A 16,352-nucleotide genomic window follows, 5' to 3' on the forward strand; every position below is an offset into this window, starting at 1 on the left:
CATGGCTGCTGAACGCTATTTAGTTTCCATGAGATGATTAAGAACAGCAAACTCTGACAGAGTGGCACGTTGACAAAATATTGGGGGGAGGACCATCCTGTTGGAGCCAGATTGGATGTGAGGAGAGACTCTGCCTGCTAGAATGCAAGATATCCTTCAAAGAAAAAAAGTCAAAGTCCTGGAATTTTCTAGGTCTTGGCCCCATGCAACAAATACCTCATACGAATGAATATGATTTCTTCTGTTTCATTTGCTTTCCCTGAAAATTTTATCCACAGTCGACCTCATGGGACAGGTAATCTACAGTTTCACAGATGAAAACACTGTAGGTATTTAATAAATATTTGACTAGCTGGGGACTATATTTTCTTCCCTTTAATTTTCTTTTTCTGATTATAGAAGTAATGCATGCCCATTGTCAAGCTTTTGAAAAATACAGAAGGATGTAATCACTCATCATCCTATCACATGAAACATCACTGTCAATGTTTTGATATATTTCTTTCCAGTTCTTTTATGCATAACAGATTTGGGATCATACTGTACCTGGAGCTCTGTGTAATGTTTCTTTCCTGGTTGTGAACATGGAATGTCAAGTATTCTGAACTGAGTCAAGAATTTTACAGATTTTTTTTTGATATGGACCATTTTTTAAAAGTCTTTATTGAATTTGTTGCAATATTGCTTCTGTTTTATGTTTTGGTTTTTTGGCCCTGAGGCATGTGGGATCTTAGCTCCCCAACCACGGATCGAACCTGCACCCCCTGCATTGGAAGGTGAAGTCTTAACTACTGGACCGCCAGGGAAGTCCCGAGTCAAGAATTTTAAACCGAGCTCCCTGTGCATCTCAGCCATGGCCCTGGAACCAGCACATGAAATGTCCCAAGCTAAAGCCTGGGACCTGGGCTGGGGAGGATTGGCCTCCGGATCAGAGCATGGAACAGAGATCAAGAGTCTAGGACCAAACCAGAAAAGACATGAGGCCAGAGTAAGAATTTGGGATGAAGGGACAGCAGCCAAGCATGGAGAGGTACCTGGGGAGCAGCTGCAGGTATTGTATTTCCCCAGCTGTGTCTTATCCCACCAGTGGGGGAGGAATGGACAGCTAGAAAGGATGTTAAGCAGGCCTGTGGGTGAAGTCAGGGTGGCAAGCAGGCCTTGATCTGGACCATATCTGGGGACGGGTGCCCCAGGCACTTTTACGTTAGGATAACTTTCAGTGTCTTGGACATTGCACATAGCTGTGAGATAAACTAGCTATGATAACGACCTGCTTGCATATGGGCAAGCGAAGGGTACTCTGGAGCACAGACAAAGACCAGGAAGCCCTGTGAGTTTCTTAGTTCTCGATCTCCAGCCCCAGATCCATTCCCACACATCCAGCACCATCCAGTGAACAGATCCATTTGCTTAAATATTAATGTTTCATTTCTTAAGTCAGAAACTCTGAGTCAAGTCTTAATGAAGTTGGATTGTGAATAAGATAAAAATGTGAGTCAAGAAGCCGACACCACTGGCTCCTCTCCTAGCTAAGGGCAGGACTCATCTCTCTCTTTCTTCAGAGGGAGAAGAGTTTAATGGAAGTGTTGGCTGGACCTAGATCAGCAGAGCTGCATGATCTCCCGTGATGCTTGTCATTTCCTTTGCCATTGTGTGCTGTCTGCAAGCTCACGGCGGAACCCAGATGTGCACAGCGCTGGAGGTCAAGGAGGAGAAAAGATGAAGGGCTGCTGTGGGGACTCAGGTGAACCTGAGATGCAGATGCTCCGCCAGCTGGGAGCACTTGTTGCATTAAAGACACATTCTTGGGCACAAGTGGCCTCATGGTGTGTGGTGCGAGTGACGGGCGGAACAAAGTGACTTTGAGGGCCCTGCTCCTCTGCGATAGCAATGGACCTGAAGCAATGAGCATGAAAGCCCTCCCCGCCCATCCTGAGCCTGGCCCCCTCAGCCCCTCCCTCCCCTCCTCTCTACCATTAACATATACCAAGTCCTAAGGCTGATTTCAAAACTAATTTCACAAGCCCTGCTCAACTACATCACAGCGGTCACAGCCAACACACAGGACTTTGATGAGTGAAGGGAAAGAAGGCAATAAGAATTTCACAAGTTATTATTTGCTACATAAGAGAGAGGTTCTGAAGTGGCTACCAAGAAATCTGTGAGCCTTACACCCAGAGGACTGAGTATCCTGGGAGGATGGAGACTCTGGGTCGTAGCCCTCAGACCAGCCTCTTTGGAAAGGAGGCTGCATTAGTAGCCAATTACATTCCACCCTCACTGATACCAATTTCTCACAAAGAGCCAGAGGCTCAAAACTTTGGGGATGAGCGCCAACCGATAAATAGCTGTTTTTGCAGAATCCCATTTGATTTTATTTTACCCGTGGCACTGTCGACTAGAATGCCAGTAAGGAGCGAGCACTGAGAGCAGATTTAATTAGCAAGGTGAGCCTAGGGCCTGGTGGGATCACTTCTCAGAACACAGAGAACAGCCATGGTCACAGTTTTCCTCTAAGGGAGGAAGAAACCAAAGCCTAGGGAAAATGAAAGGCTGTGGCAGCAATGTCGGCTCAGAAGTTGAAGCCCAATTACAGAATCATCCCCCTTTGTGGTAGCCAGTCTCCAAGGTGGTCCCCAATGACCCCTGCCTCCGGGTAATCACCGGGAGGTAGTCCTCTCCCCACTGAATGGGGATGACCTGTGTAGCCAATAGGATATTGTAGAAATGACGGAGTTTGACTTCCAGCGCTAGGTCATAAAAGACATGACAGCTTCTGCCTTGTACTCTCTTGGATCATTTGTTTTTCTGGAAGCCAGCTGCCATGTCACGAGGACACTCAAGCAGCACCACGGAGATGTCCGTGTGGCAAGGACCTGAGGCCTCCTGCCAACAGCCAGCATCACCTTGCCAGCCACATGGGCAAGCACCTGAGAGCACATTCTCCAGCCCCAGTCAAGCCTTCAGATGATCACAGCCCCAGCCAGCATTTTGACTGCAACCTCATCAGAGACCCTGAGCCAGAACCACCCAGCTAAGCGGCTACTGAATTCCTGACCCACAGAAACAGTGAGATAGTAAATATTTACTGTTTTATGTCACTAGCTTTTGGTGTAACATATTATGCAGCCATAGATCACTAATATGGCCTTCCAAGTGTACCATCATGTCTGTTTCCACAGGAAACTGATTTTGTCCCTCCCAGGAAGCCTTGTCAGTGTCTCAAATGGATGGTCTTCTCCTTTCTAGAATATCAGTAACTCCTGATAGCAAAATCTCCTGCCTGGAAATTCAGAGGCAGAAAGCTGCCTTTCTGCTGCTCCTCTTCTAGACCATCTTCAACCACGGCAGCAAAGTAAACACACACAAAGACAGATGCAAAGTAAACACAGATGCACGTGCACACATACACCTGTGCACACACGGAGCTTTCTTTTAAACCTGAAAAATCACTCAAGTGCTGGGAATATGAGCTTTTTTTCCAGGAAGGACCAGATGCTCTGGGTGTTCTGAGTACAGTTTTCTCACACTGTCACTGAAGGGGCAGACGGGGGGCAGGCAGCAGAGGAGGCTGACTATCAAGAATGGGTTGATGGTCTTTCTCCTTTGCTAGTCGTCCAAGTCTGAGCTGGGTGAGCACCAGCAGGAGAGGAAGCCACAGCCACCAGTCCACGCGGTCCCACATTCATTTAGATATTTCAGAATTGAATTTTCCCCTTTTATTCTCTTTTTCCCATCCCACTTATCACCCTGGGTGAGGGGGAGGGTCTTTGGTAAGGCAAAAACACAGAGACTTCATGAGCATAGTAGCATGTCCCAATTATGCAAGAGGCAATCAATATATTATAAAAGAAATATTTCCTCGTGTAGATGCTCTACTGGGAAGAATCTGGCAGACGTGAGGCCTCCACTTACGGTATAATTAAGTACCTGCAGCTCCTTCCCCTTCAGGATGGAGGCCAGGAAGAATGCTTAGAGCCTGGAAGGGCTTGCAGCATCCTTCTAGGCCAGAGTGGGCCCTGAAGGCAGAGGCAAAGGGTAGAAAGCATTCAGAGGGGGCAATACAGGAGCGCAGGGAAGAAGAGAAACCGAGAAAAGAAGCAACTCCCAGATGCTCAAACAGAGTACATCTGTATGGGCTGCAAGATGCCAGGTGGGAAATAATGTTTCTCCATCATCTTAACTGTATGCTCACTTTTTTTTTTTTTTTTTTTTGCTGCACTGTGCGGCATGTGGGATCTTAGTTCCCCGACCAGGGATCGAACCCGTGCCTCCTGTATTGGAAGCATGCAGTCTTAACCACTGGATCCCCAGGGAAGTCCCACTATGTGCTCACTTTTGATTTTGGCCAGAGGAGTCTACCCATCTATCTTTCCACATCAAAAGGTTACCTGAGCGCTGAAATATTCTGATCATGTGGCAAGTAGGGTCATGGAGGTCCTTCTCTAGGGAGAGTCGGGGCTGATCATAGCCACAGGGGGATGATGTTCTCCTGATGGGTATCAGCAGTGTGGAGGTCAGACGCCATGTCTCACTCTCCCCTGCCCTGAATATCCTCCAGGACCAGGTCCTGTCTCTCTGGTCATCTTCAGGTACACGACTTCCCTTGTTGAGCACATCCTTGACTATAATTTCACCCACTAGCTCTGACGAATCCCAAATCTGGGTTCCCAGCCCTGGCCTCTCGCCCATGATCCATCCTTGATTTCAGCTGTGCACAGTCTTTCCTTGGTGACTGACCCTCAACGTGTCCAATTTAGAATTCAACTCCACAAAGACGTCTTTTCTCCATGATCGTATTCCTGGCAGTAGTAGCCAGTTGGGAAACTTGGAGTCAGTCATCTCAACCCTTCTTTCCTCAGGCTCTAAATCCACTCTGCCAGTGGGTCCTGAGCTCTTTCCCTTTCAACCATATCTTCCTCATGGTCAATGACTTTCCTGTGCTAATTGCCTCCACCTTTTTTCAAACTCTCATTATGACAGGCTGGGGATGCTCTCTTTTCTTTTCTCACTTAATCCCCCACCTATTTCAAGGTTTGAAGCAAGTACACCCATTTCCTGAAGCCTTATCTGACCTCTCAAGACCACATGTGTCTCCTTTCTTGAACTTCTATTCATTTTATTTAAAAAAAAGTTATTGAGGGTCTGCTGAGTACATGGGCTAACTGCTGAGGGCACCACAGCAAGGAAGTCCCTGGCTGCAAGGAGATTACAGTCTAGTAACCATCAAGCCAATTAATTACTCTTTGTTTTCTCTCTTAGTTGTGTTTCCCCAACCAAATTCTTAAATAGCCAGGACTGTGTCTTAAGCATCTTTTGTAAAACCCATAGTGACTGTTAGACTACAGGGCCAGTAAGAAGTTCTTACCAAGTACTTGTTGATTATATGCAAGATGGGTAGCAGAATAAGACTAGAGATACATGTCAACTGCAATCCTTATCTAGAGATACAGAGAAGTATCTTTGGTTAAGGAAAAAAACACATCAAGAAATTAAAGAAACCACACCGTGTTTGAATGGTATTTTACATGTTTGAACAATAATTCAATTTAACTTGACAAATTAACTCAATTTTTTTTCTTTTCTCTTCTTTTTGGCTACGCTGTGCAGCATGCGTGATCCCACTTCCCGGACCAGGGATTGAACCCGCGCCCCCTGCAGTGGAAGCACGGAGTCCCAACCACTGGACCGCCAGGGGAGTCCCTAATTTTTTAAAATAATTATTGATGAGTCATTCCCCAAATTCCATAGTCACAAAATAACAGTCACATTTTAAGACTAAAGAACTAAGATAGAGAAATGATTTATAGAGAAATGATTTATAGCACATTATATACTCTAATATAGAGAAATGATTTATAGCACATTAATAATTTGAAGGTATTATTTGGAATTTCCTAAGAGATTTTACAAGATAGAAATAGAAGCAAATTGAGAAGCATCCAATGCAAATTTTTAGATAAAACCATTCTGTCCTCTTAAGAGTATTGCTAGGATCCAAACACACAAGGCAACCATGCCATCCTCCCAGCAAGGATCTGCTGGAACCAGGGACAGAGTGGGCTCAGGTAATACCAATATGTCCTTTCTAAGTGTCCCCAGGAAAAAGTCTTTTGTGAATCAGAAGTAGAGGAATCTCATTTCTCCAAAATGTAAAACTATTTTTTGATATAAGGGAAAATAGGGAGATATATCACTCTTCCAAGCCTTAAATGAGTAGTTTTGACTCTTTGTTCAGGGGGCCTAGTATGGATCTCAACTTAGATGTCCAGTTCAAGGAATGTATGTCACTCAAGCCCAGAAGGGAACTTCACGTGCTGAACAGAAGCTCAAGAATTCACAGTCAAATGTTAGTCCCAGACACATGTTTACTGTCAAACTTAATTTTTCAAAAAATTCTTACTCACCTGCCAGAATATGCTGTCTATTGTGTTTCCAAGAAAACCATCGCGACCTTCTGAAGACACCAGTTTGGGGCCAAGAATTGTCATGAATTCATCAAAATCCACTTGACCATCCCCTGGAAGGAGAAGATATAAATACGAGTTGAAAAGTAGCTGAAATTGACCTACGGTACCCAATGAAATAAACATCTCCATGCTTTTCTCCATGGCATGACCCCAATCAATGAAGAGCTGAAACCATTTCTGAAAATTGGGCTTCATTCTTAAAATACCAAAAGAAATACAAGAAATTGGCAACTGTTAGTACCTCTAATAACACATATTCCTAATCATTTGTCAGTATCTGTGTCTAAATGCCCAACCAACACCTCCCACTTAAATGGCCACAACTTCACACCTGCTGTACCTGGACCCCAAATTGCCCAGCTGTACAGCAGAGAAATCACATCTTCATCCCCATCTCTTCCTTCATCCTTGTCAATCACATATAAATCTAGTCATCAAGTCTTACTGATTTCACTTCTTAAATACCTGTGGCTTCTCTACCTTTTTTGTTAATCCAATTGCTAGTCCATTTCCAAAAAGACTGTGGTGGGAAAATGCTTCCAAGAATGAAAGTTCCTAGTTATAATTACAATGTTACTAGTAAAATGGCTTTTGCCCTCATACTCTCACCTCCACACTCTCTTCCAGACAGTTGAGTTTACTTCCCCAAAGCATATGTGACCGTGCTTTTTCCCCCAAAGCATATCTGACCGTGCTTTATAAACTTCAAAGGCATCTTTGACCAAAAATAAGGAAACCACCTCAGGATGGTATTCAAGTCCCACTATTCCTTTTGACACGCTTTGCTTCCCACCTCTGCACAAAATGCCATGCTCTTTCAGAGCTCCATACCTCTGTACATGCTGTTCCCTCCATCTAGGATGCCCTTCCCCATTCGTCTACCTGGTGATCTCTAACTTGTTCTATACAATGGAGCTTAAATATCATGTTCTCTTTCTGTATTTTTCCTGACCCTTCCTCATCTCACTAGACAGAGTTGGGCACTTTTTTCTGTCCCTTCTACTAATTTAGTGTGCATCTATTTAGAACAGATCACCCTATATCTCAGCCACTAATTTGCACACCTATCTCCCACCTGGATTGTGAGCTCTGCAAGGCCAGGGACCCAGTCTGAAACTTCTTTATATCTGACACCATGGTAGGTGCTCAATATGCACTTAGAGAATGAATGACGTCTCTTGCTTGTTTGTTTTTCCTTTGCTCAGTTCAACATGCACTGGATCTTTCATACTAGAGCTGACACTGACCAAAGGTGAATTTGAGCCAAATTAGACAAAATTGGACCTTCAGGCTATTGTCTGAGCCTCAATGACTCATCAGTGTGGCATTCTGCACCCTTAGGACGGCTCAGGAGGGTGTCTCCACCAAGAGCTCACCACATCTTGGCCCCAGGCAGGGAGGACAGTCCAGGTGTCTGCATACATGTTTGCCAAAGTGCAGACACATCAATCCACTCCTGGAGCGCAATCGCCTTCCAAGAGCCTTCATTGGAAACCTATTTCCAAAAGCCAAGCAGACGTCAACATCAAGACGTCAGTAATTCAGAACAGACAGTCCAGGAACAGATCCCAGTGTAGATAAAACTTCCCAGAGGACAGGGGAAGCATGACAAGTCAGTAGGAAAGGGAAGATTAAGCCACCAAGTAGGGTGGGGCAGTCAGTGGACTACTGAGAGGAAATTGATGTATCTCTCACCTGTCGGCAAGATGAAAGGATCTAAAATTTCACCTTGGCTGGTCATCATAAGATGGCTAATTCAAGCGACAATGAGTTAGCATCTTGCCTTTCAAATAAGCAAATACTTATAGGAAAGATACTGCTCAGTGCTGGCAGAGATGCAGATGAGAGATGGACTCTGACGCATCTCTGGTATATTCATCCAGATGTTGACTAGCAGCATTCAAGATGCTGTAACATTCTGGTTCTTTTGTACCTAACAACTTCACTTTTAAAGAAAAAGACAAAGCAAGGAAATGATCTTAAATGCAGACCAAGATGTTTGCCCAAAGATAAGTCATCCAGCATTTGTGAAAGTGGAAAGTTGGAAGCTGGAGGAAGATGAGAATGGCCCAGTCTCGCTGGCGTTCCTACTGAGCGAGAACCATGAGGCTCCCAGTCTCGGACAACCACACTTGTTATATACACGCGCTAACCCCAAGCCACGCCCATTAGTCAAAGCTGATTCTGGGCGGCCAGAAAGTCTCAGGCCGGAGGGTGCATTCTCAAGAGAGAGAGCATTACCTTCCGTGAGATGGAAAGTGATTCTTAGGGGACCAAAAATAACTTAGATATTATGGTTTGTAGCCCTCCTAATGTCACAGTGTATAAACAGATATACATACGGTGTATCTGTGCAATTATAATAAGATGCCATGGGGTTAGGGCAACTAGGGAAACAAGTTTCTTAAAAGGCACCTGAGCGGGGGAGTGACAGGTCAAGAAGGAGGAAGAAGAGGAGGAAGAGGAAGTAGTTCAAGAAACACTGGACTAGATAACGTCCCAGGTACTATGGTTCTCCTTCCGGGGCCCTCTCCCTGGGATGTTGGTCTATTAGCAGTGGGCCTCATCCCAAGTGTCCATCACCCAGGGCAAGGTCCAACAGCTCATAAAAGTTTAGAAGCTCGAGGGTGTGGATCATTTTTTTTTTACAAAGACCTCATGAGTAGAGAACGGACTTGAGGACACAGGGAGGGGGAAGGGTAAGCTGGGACGAAGTGAGAGAGAAGCATTGACATATATACACTACCAAATGTAAAATAGATAGCTAGTGGGAAGCAGCCACATAGCACAGGGAGATCAGCTCGGTGCTTTGTGACCACCTAGAGGGGTGGGATGGGGAGGGTGGGAGGGAGACGCAAGAGGGAGGGGATATGGGGATATATGTATATATACAGCTGATTCACTTTGTTATAAAGTAGAAACTAGCACATTGTAAAGCAATTATACTCCAATAAAGGTGTAAAAAAAAAAAAAGAGACCTCATGAGACCTTAACGAAAATATGTCCACCAGCTGGGCCACACCAGCTCCTGCCCACAGTGTAGTAGGCACCACTCTCCCCTGGGAGTCGAATGGGATGGGGTTGGGGGCCCACAGGACGTAGCAAAACACCTGCTTCTCAGCATGAGGCTGTCTTTAAACAATCTACCTTCCAGGTAGGAGGAGAGAGACCACCCACCTCTCCAAAAGCTCCCCTGCCACCCCTGGTGATGGGAGAGCAGTGTGTGGAACTGGTGTGTTTCAAGGGTCCACACGGAACTCTGGTCAGAGTCATCAGGGAGCACTCATGGACGGTGCCCTCGGCTGAGAACAGCAAACCCAGAGCTGACAAGCGGAAATGATGCTTCAAACTACATCCTGGCCTCAGGGAAGGGAGCAGCTTATTCACTCCTCACATCCTTGGCCAGAGGGGAAGTGCTTGGGTTGGGGGCCAGTGCTCAGGACCCCATGGCAGTGCCAGCTGTAGCGCTGGTGCACAGGTGGCTTGGTAGAGCCTTTCTGCTACTTGGAGGACAGGTCTGGCTCACAGGAGGATTTGCTTCTAGCTGTTAAGCAGATGACATTTGGAACTTCAGGTTTGTTATTGGTCAAAATGTGATTCTCCCCCAACCCCCCCTTTTTTTTTTTTAACTATCATTGAGCCAAGGGAGATTCCTGCAGGCCCACAGTTGGAGAAATAATCAGGGTGGGACCCCCTCACCTATCTCTATCTCTCTTGGGATCTTCTCAGCTCTGGCTCCTGAGTATGTGTGTACATTGCACATTTTCTGCAGACCTTCAGTACACAAAGACTCCTCCTTTCACATACACAGCTCGACATCAGACCTGCCAGCAGTACAAGGTTCTATTCAGATTTAGACTGAGGAAAAGCTGCCTTCAGCATATCCTAGTTTGAAGGACAAATAGGACTGGGAACACCCCACAAGCTATCAATGCTGTTCCCAGAAGTCTGGCCCCCATGTCCTCACCCTCTCCCTGCATCCATTCCAGGAGAACTGAGATGAATACAATTTCAGAGACCAGTTTCTCCCTAAGTCCCTTGAACAGAAACTAGCCCCAGGCCGAGGCAAGGTCTGGGAAGTCTGATGATGATCTTGACATCTAACATACTGAGCGGTCACCATGCCTTGGCATCATTTAAAGAAATTGCCACACCCTAGTTCATTTAAGGCTGCCAGCGGCCCATTTTACAGATGAGAAAACTGAAGCACAGAGAGGTTCAGTAACTTGCAGAAGCTCACACAGGGGAGCAGAGCTGGGATTCCAAACCCAGCAGTCTGCCTATGCTTTTGCTGTCTCTCAGGAGGCCGGGTGATGTGTGGCTCTGTCGGAACACTATTCCCTCTGACCCCAGCGTTCCCTGGCTGGGGAGTGCTATGGCGGCCTGGCACACAGAGGCAAACTGAAACCTAAGTTGCTCTTCTGGGTCTCAGGTCAGCTGCTGGAGGTCTTTCTTAAGCATTTAAAAGAGTGACAATAAGTAATAGGAAATACTGATTTAACATTTGCGATATGCCAGACACTGAACTCAAGCCCTTACATATATTATTGTTTGATTCTATCCCAACACTACGAATAGGTTCCGCCCTTCCACATTTTGCCCTTGAGAAAATTTCGGCAAGAAGAGGTTAAAAGGAACTAGGTCAAGGCCGGGCAACTAGTAGGCACCAGCAAAGGGATCAGCTTGGAACCCCTGATGCTAATCCCCGCGTTGCAAAGCCTCCCTCTGTGTCAGACGCCCCAGCATAATTCCTAGCCCAGGTTCATATCTCTCTTCAAAGTCTGAGAGTTTAATATGTTTTCCTATCTGGGCCTTTGGGAAGAAATTTAGTAGGAATTTGGGAGGATGGCCTTTAGGGGCATTAATGCAAATGACCACTGCCTGAAAGCTATTTGTTCCCCAAATTGGCATTCTGCCGGCAGTGAGGGTCTCAGTAATTCTCCTTGGATGGTCAATACTCTGAGGACCCAGGTCTCTCACATACAACCCTCCAGGCATCCTCTTCCACCAGAAAGAATTGGTCTGACGAATGAGGCCTGTGCAGGCCTAGCAGCATGACATGAGGCTGGCATTCCGGATTCACAGTCCCCTAAAAACAAAGTGGGTATCTTCCCAGACTCCCCAACCTTTCACAGAATGCGGCGGATTCCGAATGCAAAAACTTTATTTGGTTAAATTGTTTTACGAATCTTGAACAGGCAAGTAAGTGCAGAGTGAAAGAATGAAATTCACGCCTACGGGGCCTCATCCCCCTCCACAAGCTTCCAAATATCATGATCCACTTAGCAAGACACGCAGGAAGCTAACCTGCCCGGGACTGCGTCTGATTGCTTCCCACTGCTATGTAAGTCAGAGTAATGAACTTGAACGAGGGCAGGAAGCCGAGGGAGGGCCAGGATTGCACAACATTCGTTAAGACCAACCAGCTGAAACTTCCACCAAGAGGTAAAATAACAGTAAAAATCCCTGCAAAATAAAAGGAAGGAAAGGCATATACAGAAAAAATGATGGGCTCAGAAGGGTAATGAGGAGACAGATTAGGAGGAAGAAGAAATGGCTGCCTGAGACTCCGTTCAAATCAACTGACTCAATTCCAAAAGCATGCCTACAAAGGAGCAGAGGAGCGGGCGATGTACGGTGGGGCAAGAAAGAGACGAATAGACACAGGCTTACCTTCCGGGAGGTTGCAGTCCGAAATCTGGGACAGAATCAAGTGGGAGCTGGGACTTACCTAGAAGCACTGAGCTAGGGCAGCACCAAGCTGGGAGCAAAGGCTCCAATTAGGAAATTCTCAATGGCTCGGCAGTGAGCCCTCAAGGGAGGGAAGGTTCTAACGAGCTGAAAGGGGAGATGAGGTGAGCACTCTGAACAACGTGGGGACCCCAGGAAGGATGGAGGGTGGCTGGAGCAGCAACCACTCTCCCTTCACGCTGGATCGAGTGTTGCTATGGGAAGAGAACAGGATGAGATAAGCACTGCTGGTCCTCGATGCAGAGTCAGTGGAAAGGGTCCAGCTGGGGAGTAAGAGCATCACCCACCACCAACGCCATCCAGTGAAACTCTTTTGCCTAATGCTTCAACCTCTCATAAAGTGTTAGGGACTGGACTATGCCCAGATTCATCTGCTGAAGCCCTAACTCCCCCCCACACACAGTGTGACTGTATTTGGAGACAAAGACTTGAAGGAGGTAATTAAGGTTAAATGAGGTCATAAGGGTGGGGCCCTAATCCAATAGGACTGGTGTCCTTATAAGGAGCACAGAGGAAAGACCATGTGAGGACACAGTGAGAGGGTGGCCATCTGCAAGCCAAAGAGTGAGCTCCCACCAGAAACCAACCCTGCCAGGACCTTGATCTTGGATTTCCAGCCCCTGGAACTGAGAGAAATAAATTTCTGTTGTTTAAGCCACCCAGGCTGTGCCGTTTTATTACCGCAGCCTGAGCTGACTAACACATCAAGGTAGGGAAGAACAATGGGCTCTTGGGAAACTTGGCGCTTTTTGCACTGTTCCTGTGAGTTAGAGCCTAAAATTGAGACTTATGGGACTTCCTTGGTGGTCCAGTGGTTAAGACTTCACGCTCCCAATGCAGGGGGCAAGGGTTGGATCTCTGGTCAGGACACTAAGATACCGCGTGCCACGTGGCACAGCCAAAAATTAATAATAAAAAAAAAATTTTTTTTTTAAATAATGTGAGTTGTTTTTTTGTTTTTGTTTTTGTTTTAATTTTTATTTATTTATTTATTTATTTTTGGCTGTGTTGGGTCTTCGTTTCTGTGCGAGGGCTTTCTCTAGTTGCGGCAAGTGGGGGCCACTCTTCATTGCGGTGCACGGGCCTCTCACTGTCGCGGCCTCTCTTGTTGCGGAGCACAGGCTCCAGACGCGCAGGCTCAGCAATTGTGGCTCATGGGCCTAGTCGCTCCGTGGCATGTGGGATCTTCCCAGACCAGGGCTCGAACCTGTGTCCCCTGCGTCGGCAGGCAGATTCTCAACCACTGCGCCACCAAGAAAGCCCATAAAAAATTCTTTTAATAAAAGAAAGTAAAATAGAGATTTAAGAGTGCCATTTTGATATCCTGTTACAGTCTATGTAAGAGGCAGGAGAAAGGCACTGGAAAGGAAGAGTTTGAGAGGAGAACCAAGCATGAGAGGGGTGCCCTAGATAACAGGGGAGACCAAGATTCAGTAAGGGGCTGGCAGTTAGCCTCCAGTAGTGTTGAATGCCACAGGGGACCCAGTAGGATGAAGGCTGAGAAAGGGACATTGTAAGGATGATGACTGAACCTGGGTAGGGGGGTGGGGTGCCAAAACCAAGCCCTTGTCCCAACAGCAGCACCTGAATTTTTACAGAAAAGGGGCTCAGGAGCAGCACCTTGGTTGGAAGGGGTCTACAGCTCTTTGGGGGGGATACATATTAGAGGGGTCACACCCTGGATCCCTGGGCTATGTATTGGAGGCATCTCAAGACCCACCTCCAAGTTCAACGGCTCACTAAGAGATTCCCAGGACTCAGCATATAGTCCTACTCACAGCTATGATTTATTACCATGAAAGATTAGAAAGCACAATTATCAAAGAGAAGAGGTGACTGGGGTGAAGTCTGGAGGAAACCAGGCACAAGTTTCCAGAATTCTCTCCCAGTGGAGTCAAGAGGACATGCTTAATTCCGCCAGCAATGACCAGTGGCAACACAGGCGAAATCCTGTCCAGCAGGAGAGCTCATTAGAGTCCCGTTGTCCCAGGTATTTATTGGGGGGTGGTCAGGTAGGCAATCTGTCCCTGGCATGGACTAAAAGTCAAGACTCCCAGAAGGAAAGCAGGTGCTTAAACATAAACCATATTGTACGTACAATGGTTTAGGTACAGTGAGCCACTTGTTTCTTTTAGGAATGATGGGGACCCTCCCCAAATCCAGTCTCCCAGACACCAGCAGAGGGCTAACCTTGCAAGCAGGACTTTCAAAGGATAGCCTGTTGTGTTAACTCTTTTCTGCACACACCTCTACCTTCATTCTAAGGTCATGAGTCATCGAGCCAAGACCACAGAAATCTGGGGAAATCAACATTTACACCTAGAACAGGAATAGATGCACGGCTTCTCATGGTTCAGAGTCCCTAATAATAGACCTCGCAGTGGCTGGTGACACAAGGGACAGTCTTCCTAGATCCGAGAGGCTTGACTCTGTGCAGCAACCCGGCTTGGCCATTCTTCTGAAAGGACTAGCACAGCCTCTCCAACCTCTGTTTCTGCTCACAGAGTTTTACATACATCAAGTCCTCCTAGTTCCTGAACCGCCCCATCCTCACCCTGTCGGTCGAAGTGTCACCAAGGCCCAGACAACCCCAAGCAGTGCACCTGCCTTCAGCATCCCGGGAAGCCTGTTTCCCATGAGAGCTGACAGAAAGCAGAGTTTTTACATCTATTCTATAACCCAGAGTAACAGAAAAGATGCTTGTACTTCCACTTTACCTCTGAATGGGAAACAGCAATTGACCACAGTAGAACGAGCAAGTCGAGCAGTAGTGGTGGTCAAGGGCGGGTTGGTGGAGGCTGGTGGCACCTCCTATAGCACTGCCACTGCCCACTCTCACTTCTCCTCCAAAGAGGAGCAGGAGCTAATCAATAGAGCTGGCTCTCAGGAGGTGTGCAAAGACTGTGCTCACAGCTGGGGCTCACACCCTGGTTGTGTGTCTCATCAATGCTATAGGTTCATCCAAGCCTGGTCTGCTCTGCGTAAGCCCAGCCATCCTACCTCCTCTCTTATTTTCTACATGGGGATACAGGCCACGAGTAAGGCTGAATATAAAGGAGCACTTTATTTCTTATTTCTACTGCTCTTATGCACGCGTCTCCCTCAGGGATCCACGTGGAAGAGAAACTGTCAAGACAAGACAGACCATGCATCTCACTAGCACCAAATTCGTCTTCTGCTCCAACAGCTGCAAGGTCATTTCTAAACTTCAGAGAATAGTTTTGACTTAAAAGTTTCTGATCTGAAATACATTAGGGAATAAGTTATGAGGAAATGGATGCTGTGACTACAGAATAATCTTGACTTCAGGATTAAGAAGAACAGATACTGAGCACCTTTTCATGGACCTGCTGGCCATCTGGATGTCTTCTTTGGAAAAAAAATCTATCTTGTTCTGTCCATATTTAAATCAGATTGTTCGGGTTTTTTTGGTTAATGTGTTGGATGATGTTGTTTAAGGGTACAGACTTCCAACTAGTGGAGAAATAAGTCCTGGAGATCTAACGCACACTAAGTGATTGTAGCCAACAAAACTGTATTATAAACATTAAACTTGCTAAGAGAATAGATCTTAATTGTTCCCAATATTAGAAGAAAATAATTATGTGACATGCTAACGCTACCCTGATCATCATACTGCAGTATAAATGTATCAAGTAAAAAAAGAATGAAGATAATTTCTAATGTGTCTTCACTCAACTTTCCGTTAAAGAGTCCTTGAAACTAGAAAAAGACCAAAAAATCAAAGAAGTTCTAAAAGCTGAGGCTACCCATCAACCACTTGAAAAAACCCTGGGGAAATGTTTATCAACCACAGCCTCGGTGAAGCAGATGGAGAAATAAAACTGGTGGTCTGTGCAGGCTGCACTCTTGGCAAAGGAGCTGCAGCACCTGCCAAAAAGTGGTAGGAAGAGGCATAAGCCTCATACCCAGTCCTCCCCAAGCTCAGAGACCCAGACTCTGCAAACCTAGAAACCCAGGCAACCAGCTCCCAAATGTGTGTGCCTGGGCTGCTAGGAAGTCTGGCACCTTGTCCTCGTCTCGTCATCCCTTTTCTCTCCTTCCCTGGTACCTCCCTTTCAACCTCCACTTGTAGCTACAACCCCAGCATATCACACGAGGAGAAGTTCC

General features: G+C 46.3%; 1 protein-coding gene across 13 annotated transcripts in view; it reads right to left on the bottom strand.

Annotated features, from left to right (window-relative positions):
• CALN1 (calneuron 1) overlaps positions 1-16,352 on the bottom strand; it is a 491,684-nt gene that overhangs the window by 163,340 nt on the left and 311,992 nt on the right. For all 13 annotated transcript variants that reach the window (XM_007186515.3, XM_007186520.3, XM_057529217.1 and 10 more), the window contains one exon: positions 6,408-6,520. In XM_007186515.3, the coding sequence (XP_007186577.1) occupies positions 6,408-6,520 (113 nt within the window). The remainder of the gene's footprint in view (positions 1-6,407; positions 6,521-16,352) is intronic.

The sequence above is a fragment of the Balaenoptera acutorostrata genome, chromosome 15 (assembly GCF_949987535.1).
Source record: "Balaenoptera acutorostrata chromosome 15, mBalAcu1.1, whole genome shotgun sequence".
NCBI lineage: Eukaryota > Metazoa > Chordata > Mammalia > Artiodactyla > Balaenopteridae > Balaenoptera > Balaenoptera acutorostrata.